We start from the raw sequence: 15393 nt of genomic DNA on the forward strand, positions 1-15393 counted from the left end.
GGGGGCGGAACCAGGAACTATAAATTGTATAGCTGTTTCTTATAGCTATCATATCACCTGACACCATGCTGGTATTTGATGGGACCTCAGTAGGAACTTGGCACCTCAGAGGATCACAGAATAAGCCAGAAAACTTGTGGTCTGATGCCTGCTTCTTTCTTACAAATTGGAAAATTAAAGTCCATAAAGCAAAAACTCTTATATACATCATATACCTGAGTAGGGACAGAAATGAAATAAACCCCACCCAGTTCAATGCTTCTAGCATTTGGGTCAAGTAGAAGATGCACCCAGATTCTTGGTCAGAGACCAGCCATCAGGGAACCAGGGGAGAGGTACGACACTGCCAGTGCTGATGGGCAGAGAGTAAGGCTCAACAGGGAGGACACTGGATAGTTCAGGGGCTTTGTGTGTTACCTTCGTTGAGATCTAAACATTTCTTTGCACAGTTAAAACTGCAACACGTCATCTTCTTGGGACATGGTTTCTTCTTTCCGCACTGGTCGATTTCTCTGTAATTGCATGGTACCCTGATTCGGGGACATCTCTCTGTGGGAGGGGAAAAAGGAAAAAGGAAGGCCAGAACCCTCCATGGTCAGACCCAGGGCACTACTGCTGAGTTAAGGAAGACAGTGACCTTCAGATGACTCCATATTTTCACAGCACTGGCCCCACTCCCAACCCTGTATTGACTGCCCATCTAGTTCCTAAACAAGTCCTAATCCCACCCCCACCACTCATGAGGTTTCAGGGAAAAGGATGCTGTCCACTAGGACTACTCTGGTCACTTGGCCTTCCTGTATTGGATATTTCCTGGGTGGGGGCGAGGGTGCTAGCACTTTTCCAGGTGACTGAGATTTCCATTTGTGGAGTCAGATGGCTGGGCTTTTGAATTTCTGTGCCACCCTTGGAATGGCGGGCACCATCTTTGGACCTTGATTCCTTCACTATAGAGCTGTTTCAAGGATTAGGTGACAAATCTTGGAAGTCATTGTCAGGTGGCCTGCGACAAAATAATGTTAATTAATATTAACGAGGTGCTTCCTGTGTTCTTGTTCTCTTCTCCTGAATCCTGTGGCATTTCTATTGGTGAGTCCTATCAATATCCACATTTTAAGCTGCCTCCTTAGCACAGTAGACAGCACGTCAGTCTCATAATATCCACATTTTATAAACAGAGGAATCTGGAGCACAGGGTGGTTATGTGAACTTCCCCAAGGTCACACAGCTACTACTAAGGAGAGGAGCCAGGATTTGAAACCTACAATGTATGGCTTCACTCTTGAGTGCTCAGTGTATTTTTAGCTGCTGCTTAAGGGTGTCTGCATATCTCAGCATTCCAAGGGACTTCAAGAGACCATTCTATGCTCCACAGGCAAGGACCCTCTGGTGCTGCGAGTGTGGGGAGACTTTTGGGGGCTGCAACTGGAAGATTCAAAGCTGCTAAGGGTGGAGCTAGGGTGAGGGAGCTTTCTTGCAGGAAAGGCCTATAAGGTCCCAGCAGCACCTTTAGTCCATCTCATAAGCTCCAGGTCCAGGCACCTCCAGAAAGAATCCCTCTCATAATGATAATGGGCTGTCTGTTGCTAGAGACCCAGGTTCTTGCACTCACAGGAGGCATCTTAGAAGATGGTAGGACTCTGAGAGAAAGACTGTGAATATCTCCCTTTCTCCTATCTAAAACCTCAGGCTGAGTGGGGGAGGTGTTCCTCATCCTTAGAACTCTTTGTTCCTCCCTCCCAGCAACTTCCATATCTCCACTGGGAGGCCCTAGTCCCCAGTACTTACTGCCAAAGAACCCCTCAACGAGCTCAGGTTCCTGGACTCCCCCCAAGAGGATGAAGAGTGCCAGGACTGGCAGAAGTCCCAAGAGCCCCATTTTAAGATCTACTGGCCTGGCTGGTGGCTCCAAAATTAGGAACTGCTCCCAGTAGCTCCTGCTTCTGAGCTTTGGCTGCCCTGGCCCTGGAGCCACATACATATCACTGAAGACAAGACAGCCACACTCCCTCTGCTGGGGAATGCCAAGTCCCCGAGGCCATCAGTGGGAGTAGCTGACACCCACAGCCTCAACACTTGGGGAAAGGGCCCTTCACAGGCAGCTTCTATTTTTCTCAGCTCGCTGAGGTTCTCTGACTCTCTGGTCAGCCAGGGAGAGGGGGCAAAGCTTGTCTGGGACTTCTAGACTCCCTCAGAGAAGGGAATGTTCAATTTCAGCATCTTCCATCATCCAGAGGGAGTTTAGAGTCAAGAATATCCCAGTTTTCTTCTTTCCAATCTTCTACTTCTGACACATCTATTTGTCTGTCTGCTTGTTTTTCTCACACTGTTTATTTTCCTTCTCTCTGTGCCTCCTCCTTTCACTCTGTGCCTGCCTTTTTCTCTTTTCTTGTGAGTCTCTGTCTGGGTCTCTTTCTCCCTGCCTTTCATTTCCCTTCTTTTTTTTTTTTTTTAAGATTTTATTTATTTGTCAGAGAGAGAGAGTGAGCACAGGCAGACAGAATGGCAGGCAGAGGCAGAGGGAGAAGCAGGCTCCCTGCTGAGCAAGGAGCCTGATGTGGGACTCGATCCCAGGACGCTGGGATCGTGACCTGAGCCAAAGGCAGCCACTTAACCAGCTGAGCCACCCAGGCGTCCCTTTCATTTCCCTTCTGTTCTCCTTTTTCATCTCTTTGGACCACCCCTTTTCCTTAACCATCATCAAAACATAAAGATGTTACCCTGAGTAGCATGTGGTCTGGAGGAGCCAGGTTGATCCCAGGTTGAACCAAATCTTCAGAGAGCAGGAAAGGATGTCAGAGCTAATGCGGAGTCTCTATTGTTGGGTGCACTTTGGAATGGTGATGCAGGAGGAAATACTAAATATTAGTTATGACCTCAGAAGCAGCAGCCATGGGGCTTGAAGATTCTTCCCTGAACTTTCCAACTTAGGGTGTGAAGTGTTAATAAGACATGTTCTTGGCTTGCCTCTAATTTCGCTTGCAGCTGTAGGAGAGAGATCTAGTGCACATTTTTCTAATTATTTTAAAAAATGAAGTGGAATTAACATCAGATAAAGTGAACCATTTTTAAGTGGACAGATCAGAGGTTTTTAAGTGCCTACACAATGTTGTGTGACCACCACCTCTATTAGTTCCACAGTATTTTTATCACTCCAGAAGAAAACCCTAGGGGCACCTGACTTGCTCAGTTAGAAGACCACATGACTCCTCATCTCAGAAGCTCTAGCCCCACCTCTGGTGTAGAGATTACTTAAAGAAACAAAACAAAACAAAAAGAAAAAGAAAAAAGAAAGAAAGAAAGAAAGAAAGGAAAAAGAGAAAAAGGACAACCTCTACCTACTGGCAGTCACTATTTTCCCCAGCCTAATTCTGCCCCGGCAACCAGTAACCTACATTCTATTTCTGTGGATCTTCTTATTCTGGATGTTCTATAAATGGAATCACACAATATAGGACATCTCGTGTCTGGCTTTTTCTGCATCACTTGATGCTTTGGAGGTCCGTCTGCAGTGTAGCTTCTGTTAGTTTTTGACTCCTTATTGTGGCCAGTGTACCGTGATAGCGTCCCATCTCAAGTGTCAGAGTCTTTACTTCCGTGCTATAGGACTGCTCTGGCTCCCTGACAGCTTGTCAGCTTGTGTGGGAAACAATCTGGAGGAGTAAGAACTTTCATAGACCCAGGCATCCAGGAAGGGATGGGAATTAAGGCGTAAAGGCCTCCGCTGCCTCATCACTGGAGATGAATGCAGACATCTGGACACATATTTTACAGGACTCCTCAGAAGGTCCCCAGGGGCAGTAAGCTGCAATTTCCCCCCATGGTAACCAGCTCATAACTGACTCCTTTCTTGTCTGTATCGCCTACCTCACCCTACCTTATGTGTGTTGAGAGATCTCCTAAGTAAAGTCCTCTACCCATGTCCTTGTCCTAGGATTGGATTCTGGGGTCTCCAAAATAAGGAAATGCCCATAGACCCTTGTCTTAAAAGGGTCTGCAATTTTTTGGAGAAACAGAGGAGGATCACAATGTTCCTGGAGCTCCAAACTCTCAAGGTTCTGATAGTTTTCACTCCCTTTTTTGGTGTCACAAAATCTTCAATGAACCTTTACTCTCTGCAAAGTGTAATGTACCAACCGATATGAATTATTCAGCCTCAGAGGCACAGGACTAAACAGCATACTTTATTGGGGAAAACTGGGACATATGCAGGTATAGACAGGGGGTTCTAGACATTGGACATATAGGAAAGAAGCATAGGGATGGAATTAAAAAAAAAAATGGGACCATGTGTGAAAAGAGGCTGAGGTAGAGAAAGGGGAATGCAGATCCCAGAACTCTGCCTGGAGAAGAGCTGAGCCCTTGGAATGTGGAATTCAAGAGTGGAGCATCAATATGGAGCATCAGTCGGGAGCACGGACAGAGCCTTGAATCACGAGCCAACTCCTGGTGGTTGTTCAGGTGCATCCTTATGCACTGATGATTTGGAGCCTGGTGAGAATGTAGGACAAGACCTGCTAAGCATCTTGGATTCAGCTTATCTTCAGAGTGAGTCTGAAGTGACATTCATGCATCTTAGCACAGGAAGTGAAAACAAAGTGGATTTTCTCTGGGGAGCTATAGCTTTCGTCCTTATAGGAGAACGGAGCTGTGGTAGAGATAGAGTGCTGATGATCCAGTCCTAGGCTGGATGTCCTGTGACCTCTCTGGAGCTGGTCTCTGGGAGTTCACCATGTTTGCATCCTCCCTCCACCCCTCATACTTGCCAGCTTTGATCATGGCCACGACCTTCCCAACCTCAGTTCCCAGAATACCGCCGTCCATCCCTCTGCCAGGTGCATGCTCATCTCCAAGTGGAGTTGGCTCTGTCAGCACCTGGCTTGTCAAGGCTATGGCCCATGCCTGAACAAAGCAGCTGCACACAGGCCTGTCAGAAGGGCCCGAGTGAGGATGGGATGCCCCGGGGACTCGACTCACGGTTGCTGGGGCACATGTTCTGGCACATGGCTTTGGACTGAAAGTTGTTGTTGTTCCCTTGGCAGCCACCATAGATGAATTTGGAGCAGGTATTCTTCTCCTTATCGTACCACCAACGGTGGAAAAATGCCATACAGGGGCCAGGTTCTTTGGGCATAGAGCATATATCTGTAGGGAGACACCAGACTTGAGCAATATGAGTGTCCAGCCCCATGAACCAACTGATATTGTTACCCCTGCAAACTACCAGACATGGAACAGAGCAGGCTTCTTTCCCCTTATTACACCACAGGAGCCCAGCTCCACTGGTGTATGGTACAGATTGTAGGGAGACCCCAGAGTGGAGCTGTTGGGGGTTCTGCAGCCCCAGAGAACATCCCCCCCATTCCTCATGGTCACCATCCCCACTGTCTTCCCTGAGAGTGAGGAGACTTATTTCAAGGCTCTGCTCCCAATTCAGTGTGTGCACATCGACCTCCCCTGTGACCTGTCTTGGCCTTGACTTGCTCTTCTGGAAAATGGGAATGCAACTCCCACCCTGCAAAGTACAAGTAAGACTGCCCTCATGGACCTGAATGTGCAGCTTCTAGCATAGTGCCTGGCAGAGAGTAGCTATTCAGTAAATACATGCTGAATGGATAAAAGATATGGAAGTGTCTTGAAAGGGACAAAATATAAGCACATACTCTGCCCTGCAAATCATGCCAGGAAGAGAGATTATGGGATCATGAGTAAAAGGCAAGTAGGGCAGGGAAAGCAGGAGCTGTTTTTTAGATGGTCAAGCACCTTTCATCCTGCAGTTAGCTTCAGTCCTGTGATGGGTTGGATTGTGTTCCGCCCCACCCACTCCATGCCCATTCATATGTTGAAGTTTTAACATTCAGTACTTCAGAATGTGACCCTACTTGGAAACAGAGTTGTGGCAGATGTAATTAGTTAAGTCATCCTGGAGGAAGATGCATTCCTAACCCAAAATGACTAGCCTTTTTATAGAAAGGGGAACTTTGCGCGCGCCTGCACAAGGGCGCGCACGCACCCACACCCACACCCCACCATGTTCAGCTGAAGGCAGAGGTCTACAAGCCTGGGACTGCCAAAGATTGCCAGCACACCACCACGAGTTAGGGGAGAGACATGGAACAGATGCTCTCCTGATAACCTGAGAAAGACCCTGACTTGCCAACGCTTGACCTTGGACTTGTATTCTGCAGACCCTGAGACCATACATTTCTGCTGTTTCAGCCACCTAGCTTATGGTCCTTTGTTACAGCAGCCCTAGCAAATGAATGCAGATCTGAACTAAACTTAAGATTTCCTCGAGGGAAAACTTCTGGCTCACTTCTTTGCCACTCTCTTTAATCTTCCATGTCGCATACCTGGGCTGTTGGGATAGCCAGGAACTGATCTCCTGCCCCTGTCCCTAGCCCCTCCAATCAATCCTTTGTGCAGCCCACCAGGGGGAAGGACCTAACGAACCTGAAACAAAGCTGATCATATCATTCCACAGCTAAGACCTTGACTTCATGGCAAGTCTTCCCATGACTCACAGGTTCTTTATAGTCTGACTCCTGCTTGTGCTGCCCCACCCCCTCCACAGTACCATTTGAGGTACATGCTCCTGCAATATTCAACACCCTTTGCTATCCCACACACCTACACCTTTCACTGTACATTCCTTCTGCCCACTCTGCTGCTGTTCGTTAGCGGCACTCCCACTCTCTCTTCAAAAACTCAGACATTAGTTCCTCTGTGATATCACTGCCTCCATATACACCCCACACCTCCACAGGTTCCTGGACCAATTCTGCATTGTTCCACCATATTTCTGATCTCATGTACATGATTGTTACTGGTTTACATCCTCGGTCTCCCGATGAGGTTGTGAGCTTCCAAGGGGGCACAAATTGTGTCTGATTTCATCTTGGAGCCCCATTCCTAGTAGGTGGTCTCATTCAGTATAGGATCTTGCAGAATGTTGAGGGTAAAACCAAATGCAACCTGACTTGAACTAAATAAGCCATTCATTGAGCACCTACTGTGTGCAAGATGCTTTAAGAGACAAAGAAAAGGGCTGGAGCCTTTTATGAGCTCCCAGTCAAGAATAACAATTAATATCATATGATCTCTCTGATACGAGGAATTTGAGAGGTAGGGCAGGGGTTTGTGGGGGTAGGGAAGGAAAAAATGAAACAAGATGGGATTGGGAGGGAGAAAGACCATAAAAGACTCTTAATCTCACAAAACAAGCTAAGGGTTGCTGAGAGGTAGGGAGTAGGGATAGATAGGGTGGCTGGGTTATGGACATTGAGGAGGGTATGTGCTACGGTGAGTGCTGTGAAATGTGGAAGCCTGATGGTTCACTGACCTGTACCCCTGAGGCAAATAATACATTATCTGTTAATAAAAAAAGAAAACAAAGAAAAAAATAACAATTAATTTAAACTAATATGTGTCATCTGTCTATATTTTGCCAGGCATTTCTCTAAGTACTTCAGGCACATCAACCTACCTGATCCTCCAGATAACCTTTAACACTGGTCCTTTCATTATCTGGAGAAACTGAGGGAAAGTGGGGGAGAATTGTTAATTTGCCCAGGCTGTTAAAAAACCAGAGCTAAGACTTGAACTCAGGAAGCATGGATTCAGAATCCCTTACCTTAGGCAAATGAACAACTTACCATCCTCCTAGCCATGCTGCTCCATTGTCAAGTCCTGCTTGCTTTACTTCCTAGACATCTTTCAAACACACCCCACTCCTCTCCATTCCCTCACCTACCTCTCTGGTCCAAGCTACCATATCATCTCTTCCTGAATTCCTTGAAGATAGTCTGTTCTTCCTCTGTGTGTGCATTAAAAAACCCAATTACGTTGCTGTCCACCTCAGTTGGTTTTCACTCCTCTTGAGATCAAAGTGAGTTGCTAGTTCACCAGACCCTACATACCTAAGATCCTTTCCCTGGTACCAGGCTTATATTCACTCTTGCTCCCTGGCCTCCAGGACCCACTTTTGAGCTTTTTGTGCATGTTTTCCCCTGTACCTGCATAAGCCCTCCCACTGACTCTATGCCTAAATTTACTACCCATCCTTCTGAACAGGACTCCAGATTGCTTTCTCAGGGAAGTCTTCCTCACCTCCCTGACCATACTGGTCTAATCTTATTATGAGTCTCAGAGACACTAGATGCATATTTGTTAAATGAAGAGCAAAAGAGTCTTGACTCCAAATAGTCTATGATTGTCTATTTGGAACCCAAGGATATGACCATGGAGTTAAGATTGCAGGAGCAAAGGAAAGGCCTTCTGGTCTGGAGTAGTTGAGAGAGGTTTCCTGGTGCTGAGTTGTACTTCAATAAGCAGAAAAGTGGTCTCTCTGCAGCAAAAATATGGTAAATACCAGTAGCTTAGTTATCACTTCCAGCAACAATGTGCCAACAATAGCCATGAGGGGACTCAGAAAATCATGAATCCAAAGAAACAAAAAGAAAATCACAAGAGTTAAAAGCAACCACAAGATTGTCATCTACCATCCTATAGTCATCTTCTGTTTGGCGAAACCAAAGTCCAGACAGGATGAAAATACTATCTAATGTCACACACATATATCAGGGGGCAGTGACGGCTCTGACTTGCAGGTCTCTCCAACCCAGCAGTCTTGCTCAGGGACCAGCCCTTAGTAAAGAAGGGGCAATGCCACCATATGGCCAGAAGGTGAGGGTATGGGCAGAGGGGCTGGTAATTCTGAAGCTCTGAATACTACCTTGGTTGAGGTCTAAACATTTTCTTCCACAGCTGAAGATACAACACTTCTTCTTGTTGTCCAGACATTGTCTGTCCTTCGTACAGATATCCCTTTCTCTGAATTCACATTTCTCTTGGATTCTGGGGCATCTCCCTAGGAAAAGGACAGTTTTACAACTATGAATGTTGGAGGGCACAGTGCCCACTCTTCTCCCAACCTGAGGCAATTCTGGGGAGTCGGGGAAGCTTGCTTTCTCTTTATTCATCCAAAGGAGACCTTTTCTTCAGGGTGTTCTCATGTATTTCCCAACACTGCCCACACTACTCTCCCTTCTGACCATGATTTACTCTACCTTCTCACTCCATCACTTGTTCCGCCCCCTGCCCTTATTCCCTCTAAGGCAGGATTTCTCAACCTTGCCACTAGGGTCTCATCATTATTTATGGGAGAGGAGGGCTGTCCTGGGCACTGTAGGATGTTGAGAAGCATCCTGGCCCTCCATCCATTGGATGCCAATAGCACCCCCCTGTTAAAGAACCAAATATGTCTCTAGACAGAAAATGTCCCCTGGAGGGGAAAGTCACCCCACTGAAAGCCACTGGACCAGGCTAATCTGGTCATTTTGGGCCTGGTTGAGAAGTCAGTGTTTGGGAGTTCCTGGCTCGTGGCCAGGAGGGGGTGGGGCACGGGTAGGGAGGGCACTATTGCACATGATTAATATCCCTCACCTTGTCATCAGAGACTCAGGTATTTAAATTCTACCTCTTGGCTTACACTCACCTTTCTGAACCTTGGTTTTATTCACTTGTAAAATCATTTTAGCCTTACAGTCGTTGAGGAAGAAATGAGACAAACTGTGTAAAGCTCTAATCATAGGAATCGATGCATAGCTATTTATTAATATTTGTCAACTGTTTCCCATAAGCCAAGCACTTTTCAACACTTTAAATGCTGTCTCACTGAGTTCTACTGACATCCCCATTTTGCAGAGGAGGAGACAGAAGCACATGGAGTTTAAGTAACTTGCCCAAGGTTATGGCTGCTGAGTGGTGGAACTAGAATTTGGACCCACCATGTCTGAATCCAGATCTCTCAAACTCATTACTTTCTAAATGTTCAGTAAGTGGTAGCAATTATCATTATTTCTATGAAGTCTAAGTATCTTCCCCAAGGTTATGGCCACTGAGTGGTGGAACTAGAATTTGGACCCACTATGTCTGAATCCAGATCTCTCAAACTCATTACTTTCTAAATGTTCAGTAAGTGGTAGCAATTATCATTATTTCTATGAAGTCATGGAGTATTACTGTCTTCAGTTCAAAGAAACTTCTGGATGCTGTCTTCTATTCCAAAGGCAAGGCACCCCTAGGGATGCAGGAATACTTTAGAGGACTACATTTGAAAGAATCATGAGTTGATAGAGATGATATCTTGAGAAAGGGGGCAGTTTCTGTTGTGAGATGAGGGGGAGGTCCCCTAGGCTTCTCAGATTCCTATTGCCCCTCCCATAAACACTGGATTCTGTGACTCTTCCCTCAACCCCCCAACTGACCTTCACTTCAAAGGGGCTGAAAATGGGGTTTGCCTCAGGTCTGCAATCTTGCATTCACTGAAGTGATCTTCTAAAAAGAGGGAAATTGGAATAAATATTCCAACTATGTCCCAGCCTGGGTCCAGGGCTAAAACAGTGGGAAGCAATTCAAGTCTTATTCCTTCTTTCTTCTCCCAGCAAACTTCCTGCTCTCCAGGGTGAGGGCTGAGACCCCAGTACTTACTGGGAAAGATCCAGTCAGTGAGCCCAGGTCCCTGGACATTCACTAGTAGAGTAGAAAAGACCAGGATGCTGAAAAGTCTAGAGGACTCCATTCTGAAGAAGCGCTGGCCCCTCTGGTGATCCCGGAATATGAAAATGTCTGTCTGCCTTTGTCCAGCCTATTTTTCAGTAGTCAGTATCTTGGATGTGAGAACTGGAGTCAAGCCAGCCACCTCCTTTCCTTCTGGGAACGCCAAGTTCCTGAGATCATCACTGTGACCAGCGGGCATCTGCAGCACACAGCCCTGGGGAAGGGTCTTTGATGGCATGGCTCCTGAGCCTCAGCAGCTTGGGCTGGGGTGGGGTGGGCTGGGCCTTCTGGTCAACAAGGGGGAGCAGGCAAAGCTTGTCTCAATTTCTAGGTGACCTTAGGTGTCATTGTCACCATCAGGGGTCTTCTTCTTGATGACTCTGAGAGTTGTGGAATGTGCTTGTTTTCCATTCACTTTCTATTTTATCTGCATGCTGAGTGGCATGCCCCTTTTGTTTGTCTCTGACAATGTGTCTCTAGGGATCTCCTGATATCTCTGTTTTTCTGTGTTTCTTTGTGTCGGTGTCTGACTTTCTTTTTCTGTGGGCCTCTCATGATCTCTGTGTCTCTTTCTCCCTTTCCCAACCTTCCTTCTTATCCTTCTCCCCTTTCTCTTTGGGTAGTTCCTATTCTTCAACTAAGGCTGAAGAGTAAATGTGTTGCCATAGAGTGGGGTGTGGGGGAGGAACAGCCCATCTACAGAGTTTTCAGAGTGTTTGTCAAGGTCCTATTGTTTGAGAGTGGTGGAGAATGTCAGCAGAGCCTGTAGGGAATGTTTGCCATCTCATGTAAACTCCTTGTTGTTTGAGGAAGCACTGTACAGTGGAGAGACCTGCCTGAGAGACTACACCCCAGTACAGGTCCATAGGCATTAGAGTTGCTGGCTTCTAATGGGACTGGTGAAGGGGCTCTGGAGAGAGTTCTGGAGTACTTCCTATAAGGAATCTGCAGTGCCAGTGAGTCCATCACCCTTGACAGAAGGAGAGATACTCTTCAAAGTGCAAATGTCATCTGTAGGGTCCCCATTTCTTTCCTTAACTATAGTTTGCACTTTGGGGCCAAGCTTTGTTCTCCATTTGTCTTATAAATGGGCAAAAGCCAGACAAAGCCAGCCTAATCATCAATGAGTGACTGTATGGTCACAAAATTTAGGATTACCAACAGAGCCCTCTATGGGAATCTGTGGTGTGGGTCTCAGCCTATTGACAGTGGTATTCTCTTCTAAGAAGGCCTGAGATGTCCTTGGAACATATTTACTCAAAGTGATGCCCCCAGACATTCCCCTCAGAGACATCCCCCTACCACCACTGGGTCAGTGTTGTGGTTGCACTGGTCTTTGTGGTTCTTATTATGATCACAGGGCTCACCTCTGCCAAACCATTAGGGAACTTAAGAAAAGATTTGCTCACAAGCCCTGGAGGGAGCATGGGAAGGCAGAGAGCCACATACAAAAGGCTGTGGACAGAGAGAGGGGGAGAAAGTGCATACTTTGGGGCTCTCCCTTTATTTGGGTCCAAGTGTAGAATGTCTAAGGTTTCATGAGTTCACTTTCTATTGGTGAATTTAAAAGTGGGAATTAGGGTGTAGGAAGGGAGAAGCAGGGTCACTCCAGTGATTAGTTATCTGGGTTGCTCGAGGCCTTTCTAAAAGGAGAACTTCATTGGTGAGGGCAGCTGTTTCCTTATCCTAATTGCGTTGTTAGTGTCTGTGTTATATAGCAGGGAGTGTATCTATTTGAGATGGATGTGTTTGAAATGGATGCCTCAGCACTCAAAAGCTTAATGTCAATGTCAGGCATTTACATTACAGTGAAAAAGCTGAATATCAGGTATTTTACATTACAAATTCCCACCCCACCAGTCAGGAGCCAGGTGAACCCCATAATGGGACCAGGGAATACATTTCTAATAAACAACCAAGAAGTCATGAGTGGTGCTTTTCCACTTATTCTGTGTCCTTCCCAAACTCAGTCCAGGAGAGAACACAAAGCTGATCCGTGGGTGGAAGGACTCTGAGGGTGCAAGTCCCATTTCCTCATCATACATATGGGGTCATAAGGCCCAGAAGAGTGCAGATGCTGACTCAATGTCACCAAGTGAGTGAGTGTCAAAGATAAAGGTAAAAGAGAATGGAGTGTCAGTATACTTGTCAGAGGTCACTATGGAATATTGTGATATTAGTATGGTTATAATATCTTACTATGGAGTTGAAGGTAGCGAGGAATAGTGCATAAAAGGAGATGAAGGTGATGTCTATAGTCTATATATAGACATATATAGTGTCTATATATGTCTAAAGATCCCCCAGAGTCTATAAATGCCCAAATGGTTCCCAGGGCCCACAAATAAGGCTGAATTCTTCTCTTAGTTTTCTTGAGTGTAAATGAAAACTCAGAATTTCTGGTTCTTCTATCTCTCCTGTCTTGCCTAATTTCCAGCCTCACCCTTGGATCTCACTTTCCAAGCAAGTGAGATGAAATTTATGCCTTTGGGGTCTAGGATAAATGGCATTTTTGGCCCTTTGCTCACCCAATTTCTTTTTCTTTTAATTTAATCTTATTTTTTCAGTGTTTCAAGATTCATTGTTTATGCACCACACCCAGTGCTCCATGCAATATGTGCCCTCCATAATACTCACCACCAGGCTCACCTAACCCCCTACTTCCGTCCCCTCCAGAATGCTGTTTGTTTCTCAGAGCACACTCCCTCATGGTTTGTCTTCCCCTCTGATTTCCCCCAATTCACTTTTCCTTTCCTTCTCCTACTATCCTCCATGTTACTCCTTATGCTCCACAAGTAAGTGAAACCATATGATAATTAACTCTCCCTGCTTGACTTATTTCACTTAGCCTAATCTCCAGGCCTGTCCATGTTGATAAAAAAGTTAGGTATTCATCATTTCTGATGGAGGCTTAATATTCCGTTGTATATATGGACCATATCTTCTTCATCCATTCATCCGTTGAAGGGCATCTTGGTTCTTTCCACAGTTTGGCAACTGTGGCCATTGTGCTATGAACATTGGGGTACATATGGCCTTTCTTTTCATTACATCTGTATCTTTGGGGTAAATACCCAGTAGTACAATTGCAGGGTCATAGGGTAGCTCTATTTTTAATTTCTTCAGGAATCTCCACATGGTTTCCAACATGGCTGCACCACATTTACATTCCCACCAACAGTGTAAGAGGGTTCCCCTTTCTCCACATCCTCTCCAACACTCATTTAGACACATGAAAAAATATTCATCGTCATTAGCTATCAGGGAGATTCAAATCAAAACCACACTGATACCACCTTACACCAGTTAGAATGGCCAACATTAACAAGACGGTGAATAATCCTTTAAATAGGGGCATCTGGGTGGCTCAGTGGGTTAGGCCTCTGCCTTCGGCTCGGGTCATGGTCTCAGGGTCCCGGGATCGAGCCCCACATCGGGGTCTCTGCTCAGCAGGGAGCCTGCTTCCATTCCTCTCTCTCTGCCTGCCTCTCTGCCTACTTGTGATCTCTGTCTGTCAAATAAATAAATAAAATCTTTTAAAAAAATCCTTTAAATACACCAATTGAAGCCTGTTGGTTAGTATTTTAGTGAGTCTTTTGGCATCCAAGTTCATCAGGAATACTGGTCTAGAATTCTCCTTTTTGATGGGATCTTTGTCTGGTTTTGGGAAGCGGTAGTGTTCATCGAACAAGTCTGGAACTTTTCCTTCCATTTCTTTCTTTTTTTTTTTTTTTTTAACAGTGTAGTACTGTAAATATATTTTCTTTATGGTTCTCTCTCTCTTTTTTTTAAATTAATTTCTTTTCAGCATAACAGAATTCATCGTTTATGCACTACACCCAGTGCTCCATGCCATATGTGCCCTCCATAATACCCACCACCCGCTCCCCCAACCTCCCACCTCCCACCCCTTTAAACCCCTCAGATTATTTTTCAGAGTCCATAGCCTCTCGTGGTTCATCTCCCCTTCCAATTTCCCCTCATATCCCTTCTCCTCTCCATTTCCCCATGTCCTCCTTATTATTTGTGATGCTCCACAAATAAGTGAAACCATATGATAATTGACTCTCTCTGCTTGACTTATTTCATTCAGCATAATCTCTTCCAGCCCAGCCCATGTTGCTACAAAAGTTGGGTATTCATCCTTTCTGATGGAGGCATAATACTCCATAGTGTATATGGACCACATCTTCCTTATCCATTTGTCCGTTGAAGAGCAACTTGGTTCTTTCCACAGTTTGGTGACTGTGGCCATTGCTGCCATTGGTCATGACTTAAGTTGAAGGCAGAAGCTTAGCTGATTGAGCTACCCAGGTGCCACTGGGAGGTTTTTGATTACTGCTTCAATTTCTTTGTTGGGTGTTGGTCTGTTCAGACTATCTATTTCTTTCTGTTTCAGTTTTGGTTGTTATAAGTTTCCAGGAATGCATCCATTTCTTCCAGATTGCCTAATTTGTTGGCATGTAGTTGCCAAAGTATGTTCTTAAATTTGTCTGTATTTCTTTGCTGTTGGTTATGATCTCTCCCCTTTCATTCCTAGTTTATTAATTTGGGCTCTCTCTCTCTCTCTTTCTCGGATATATGTAGCTAGAGGTTTATTGATCTTATTAATTCTTTCAATGAACCAGCTCCTAGTTTCGTTGATCTGTTTACTGTTCTTCTGGTTTCCATTACATTGGTTTCTGCTCTAATTTTATTATTTCTCTTCTCCTGCTTGGTTTAGGCTTTGTTTGCTGTTCTCTTTTCAACTCTGTTAGGTATAAATTTAGCTTGTGTATTTGAGATTTTTGTACTTTTTTGAGATAGGCTTGTATTGCAATGTACTTCCCTCTT

The 15393-nt window shown here is 45.4% G+C and overlaps 1 protein-coding gene across 1 annotated transcript; it reads right to left on the reverse strand.

The window, feature by feature from the left end:
• Positions 1-302: 302 nt before the first annotated feature.
• LOC132022441 (eppin-like) lies at positions 303-10582 on the reverse strand. The gene is made up of 5 exons (XM_059407694.1): positions 10492-10582; positions 8735-8869; positions 4978-5145; positions 418-549; positions 303-352 (listed from the first exon to the last, which is right to left on the reverse strand). Exons 1-5 carry the CDS (start codon positions 10580-10582, stop codon positions 303-305), a joined length of 576 nt encoding a protein of 191 aa, XP_059263677.1.
• Positions 10583-15393: the final 4811 nt, after the last annotated feature.

The sequence above is a fragment of the Mustela nigripes genome, chromosome 7 (genome assembly GCF_022355385.1).
Source record: "Mustela nigripes isolate SB6536 chromosome 7, MUSNIG.SB6536, whole genome shotgun sequence".
Lineage (NCBI taxonomy): Eukaryota > Metazoa > Chordata > Mammalia > Carnivora > Mustelidae > Mustela > Mustela nigripes.

What these genes read in the sequence shown, in the direction of transcription:
- LOC132022441 (XM_059407694.1), bottom strand. Translation starts at nt 10,582, where the DNA reads ATGGAGTCCTCTAGACTTTTCAGCATCCTGGTCTTTTCTACTCTACTA. An exon ending in ATGTTTAGACCTCAACCAAG is followed by an intron (nt 5,146 to 8,734) that starts GTAGTATTCAGA and finishes GTCTCCCTACAG; the next exon opens with ATATATGCTCTATGCCCAAA. An exon ending in ATGTTTAGATCTCAACGAAG is followed by an intron (nt 353 to 417) that starts GTAACACACAAA and finishes TCTGCCCATCAG; the next exon opens with CACTGGCAGTGTCGTACCTC.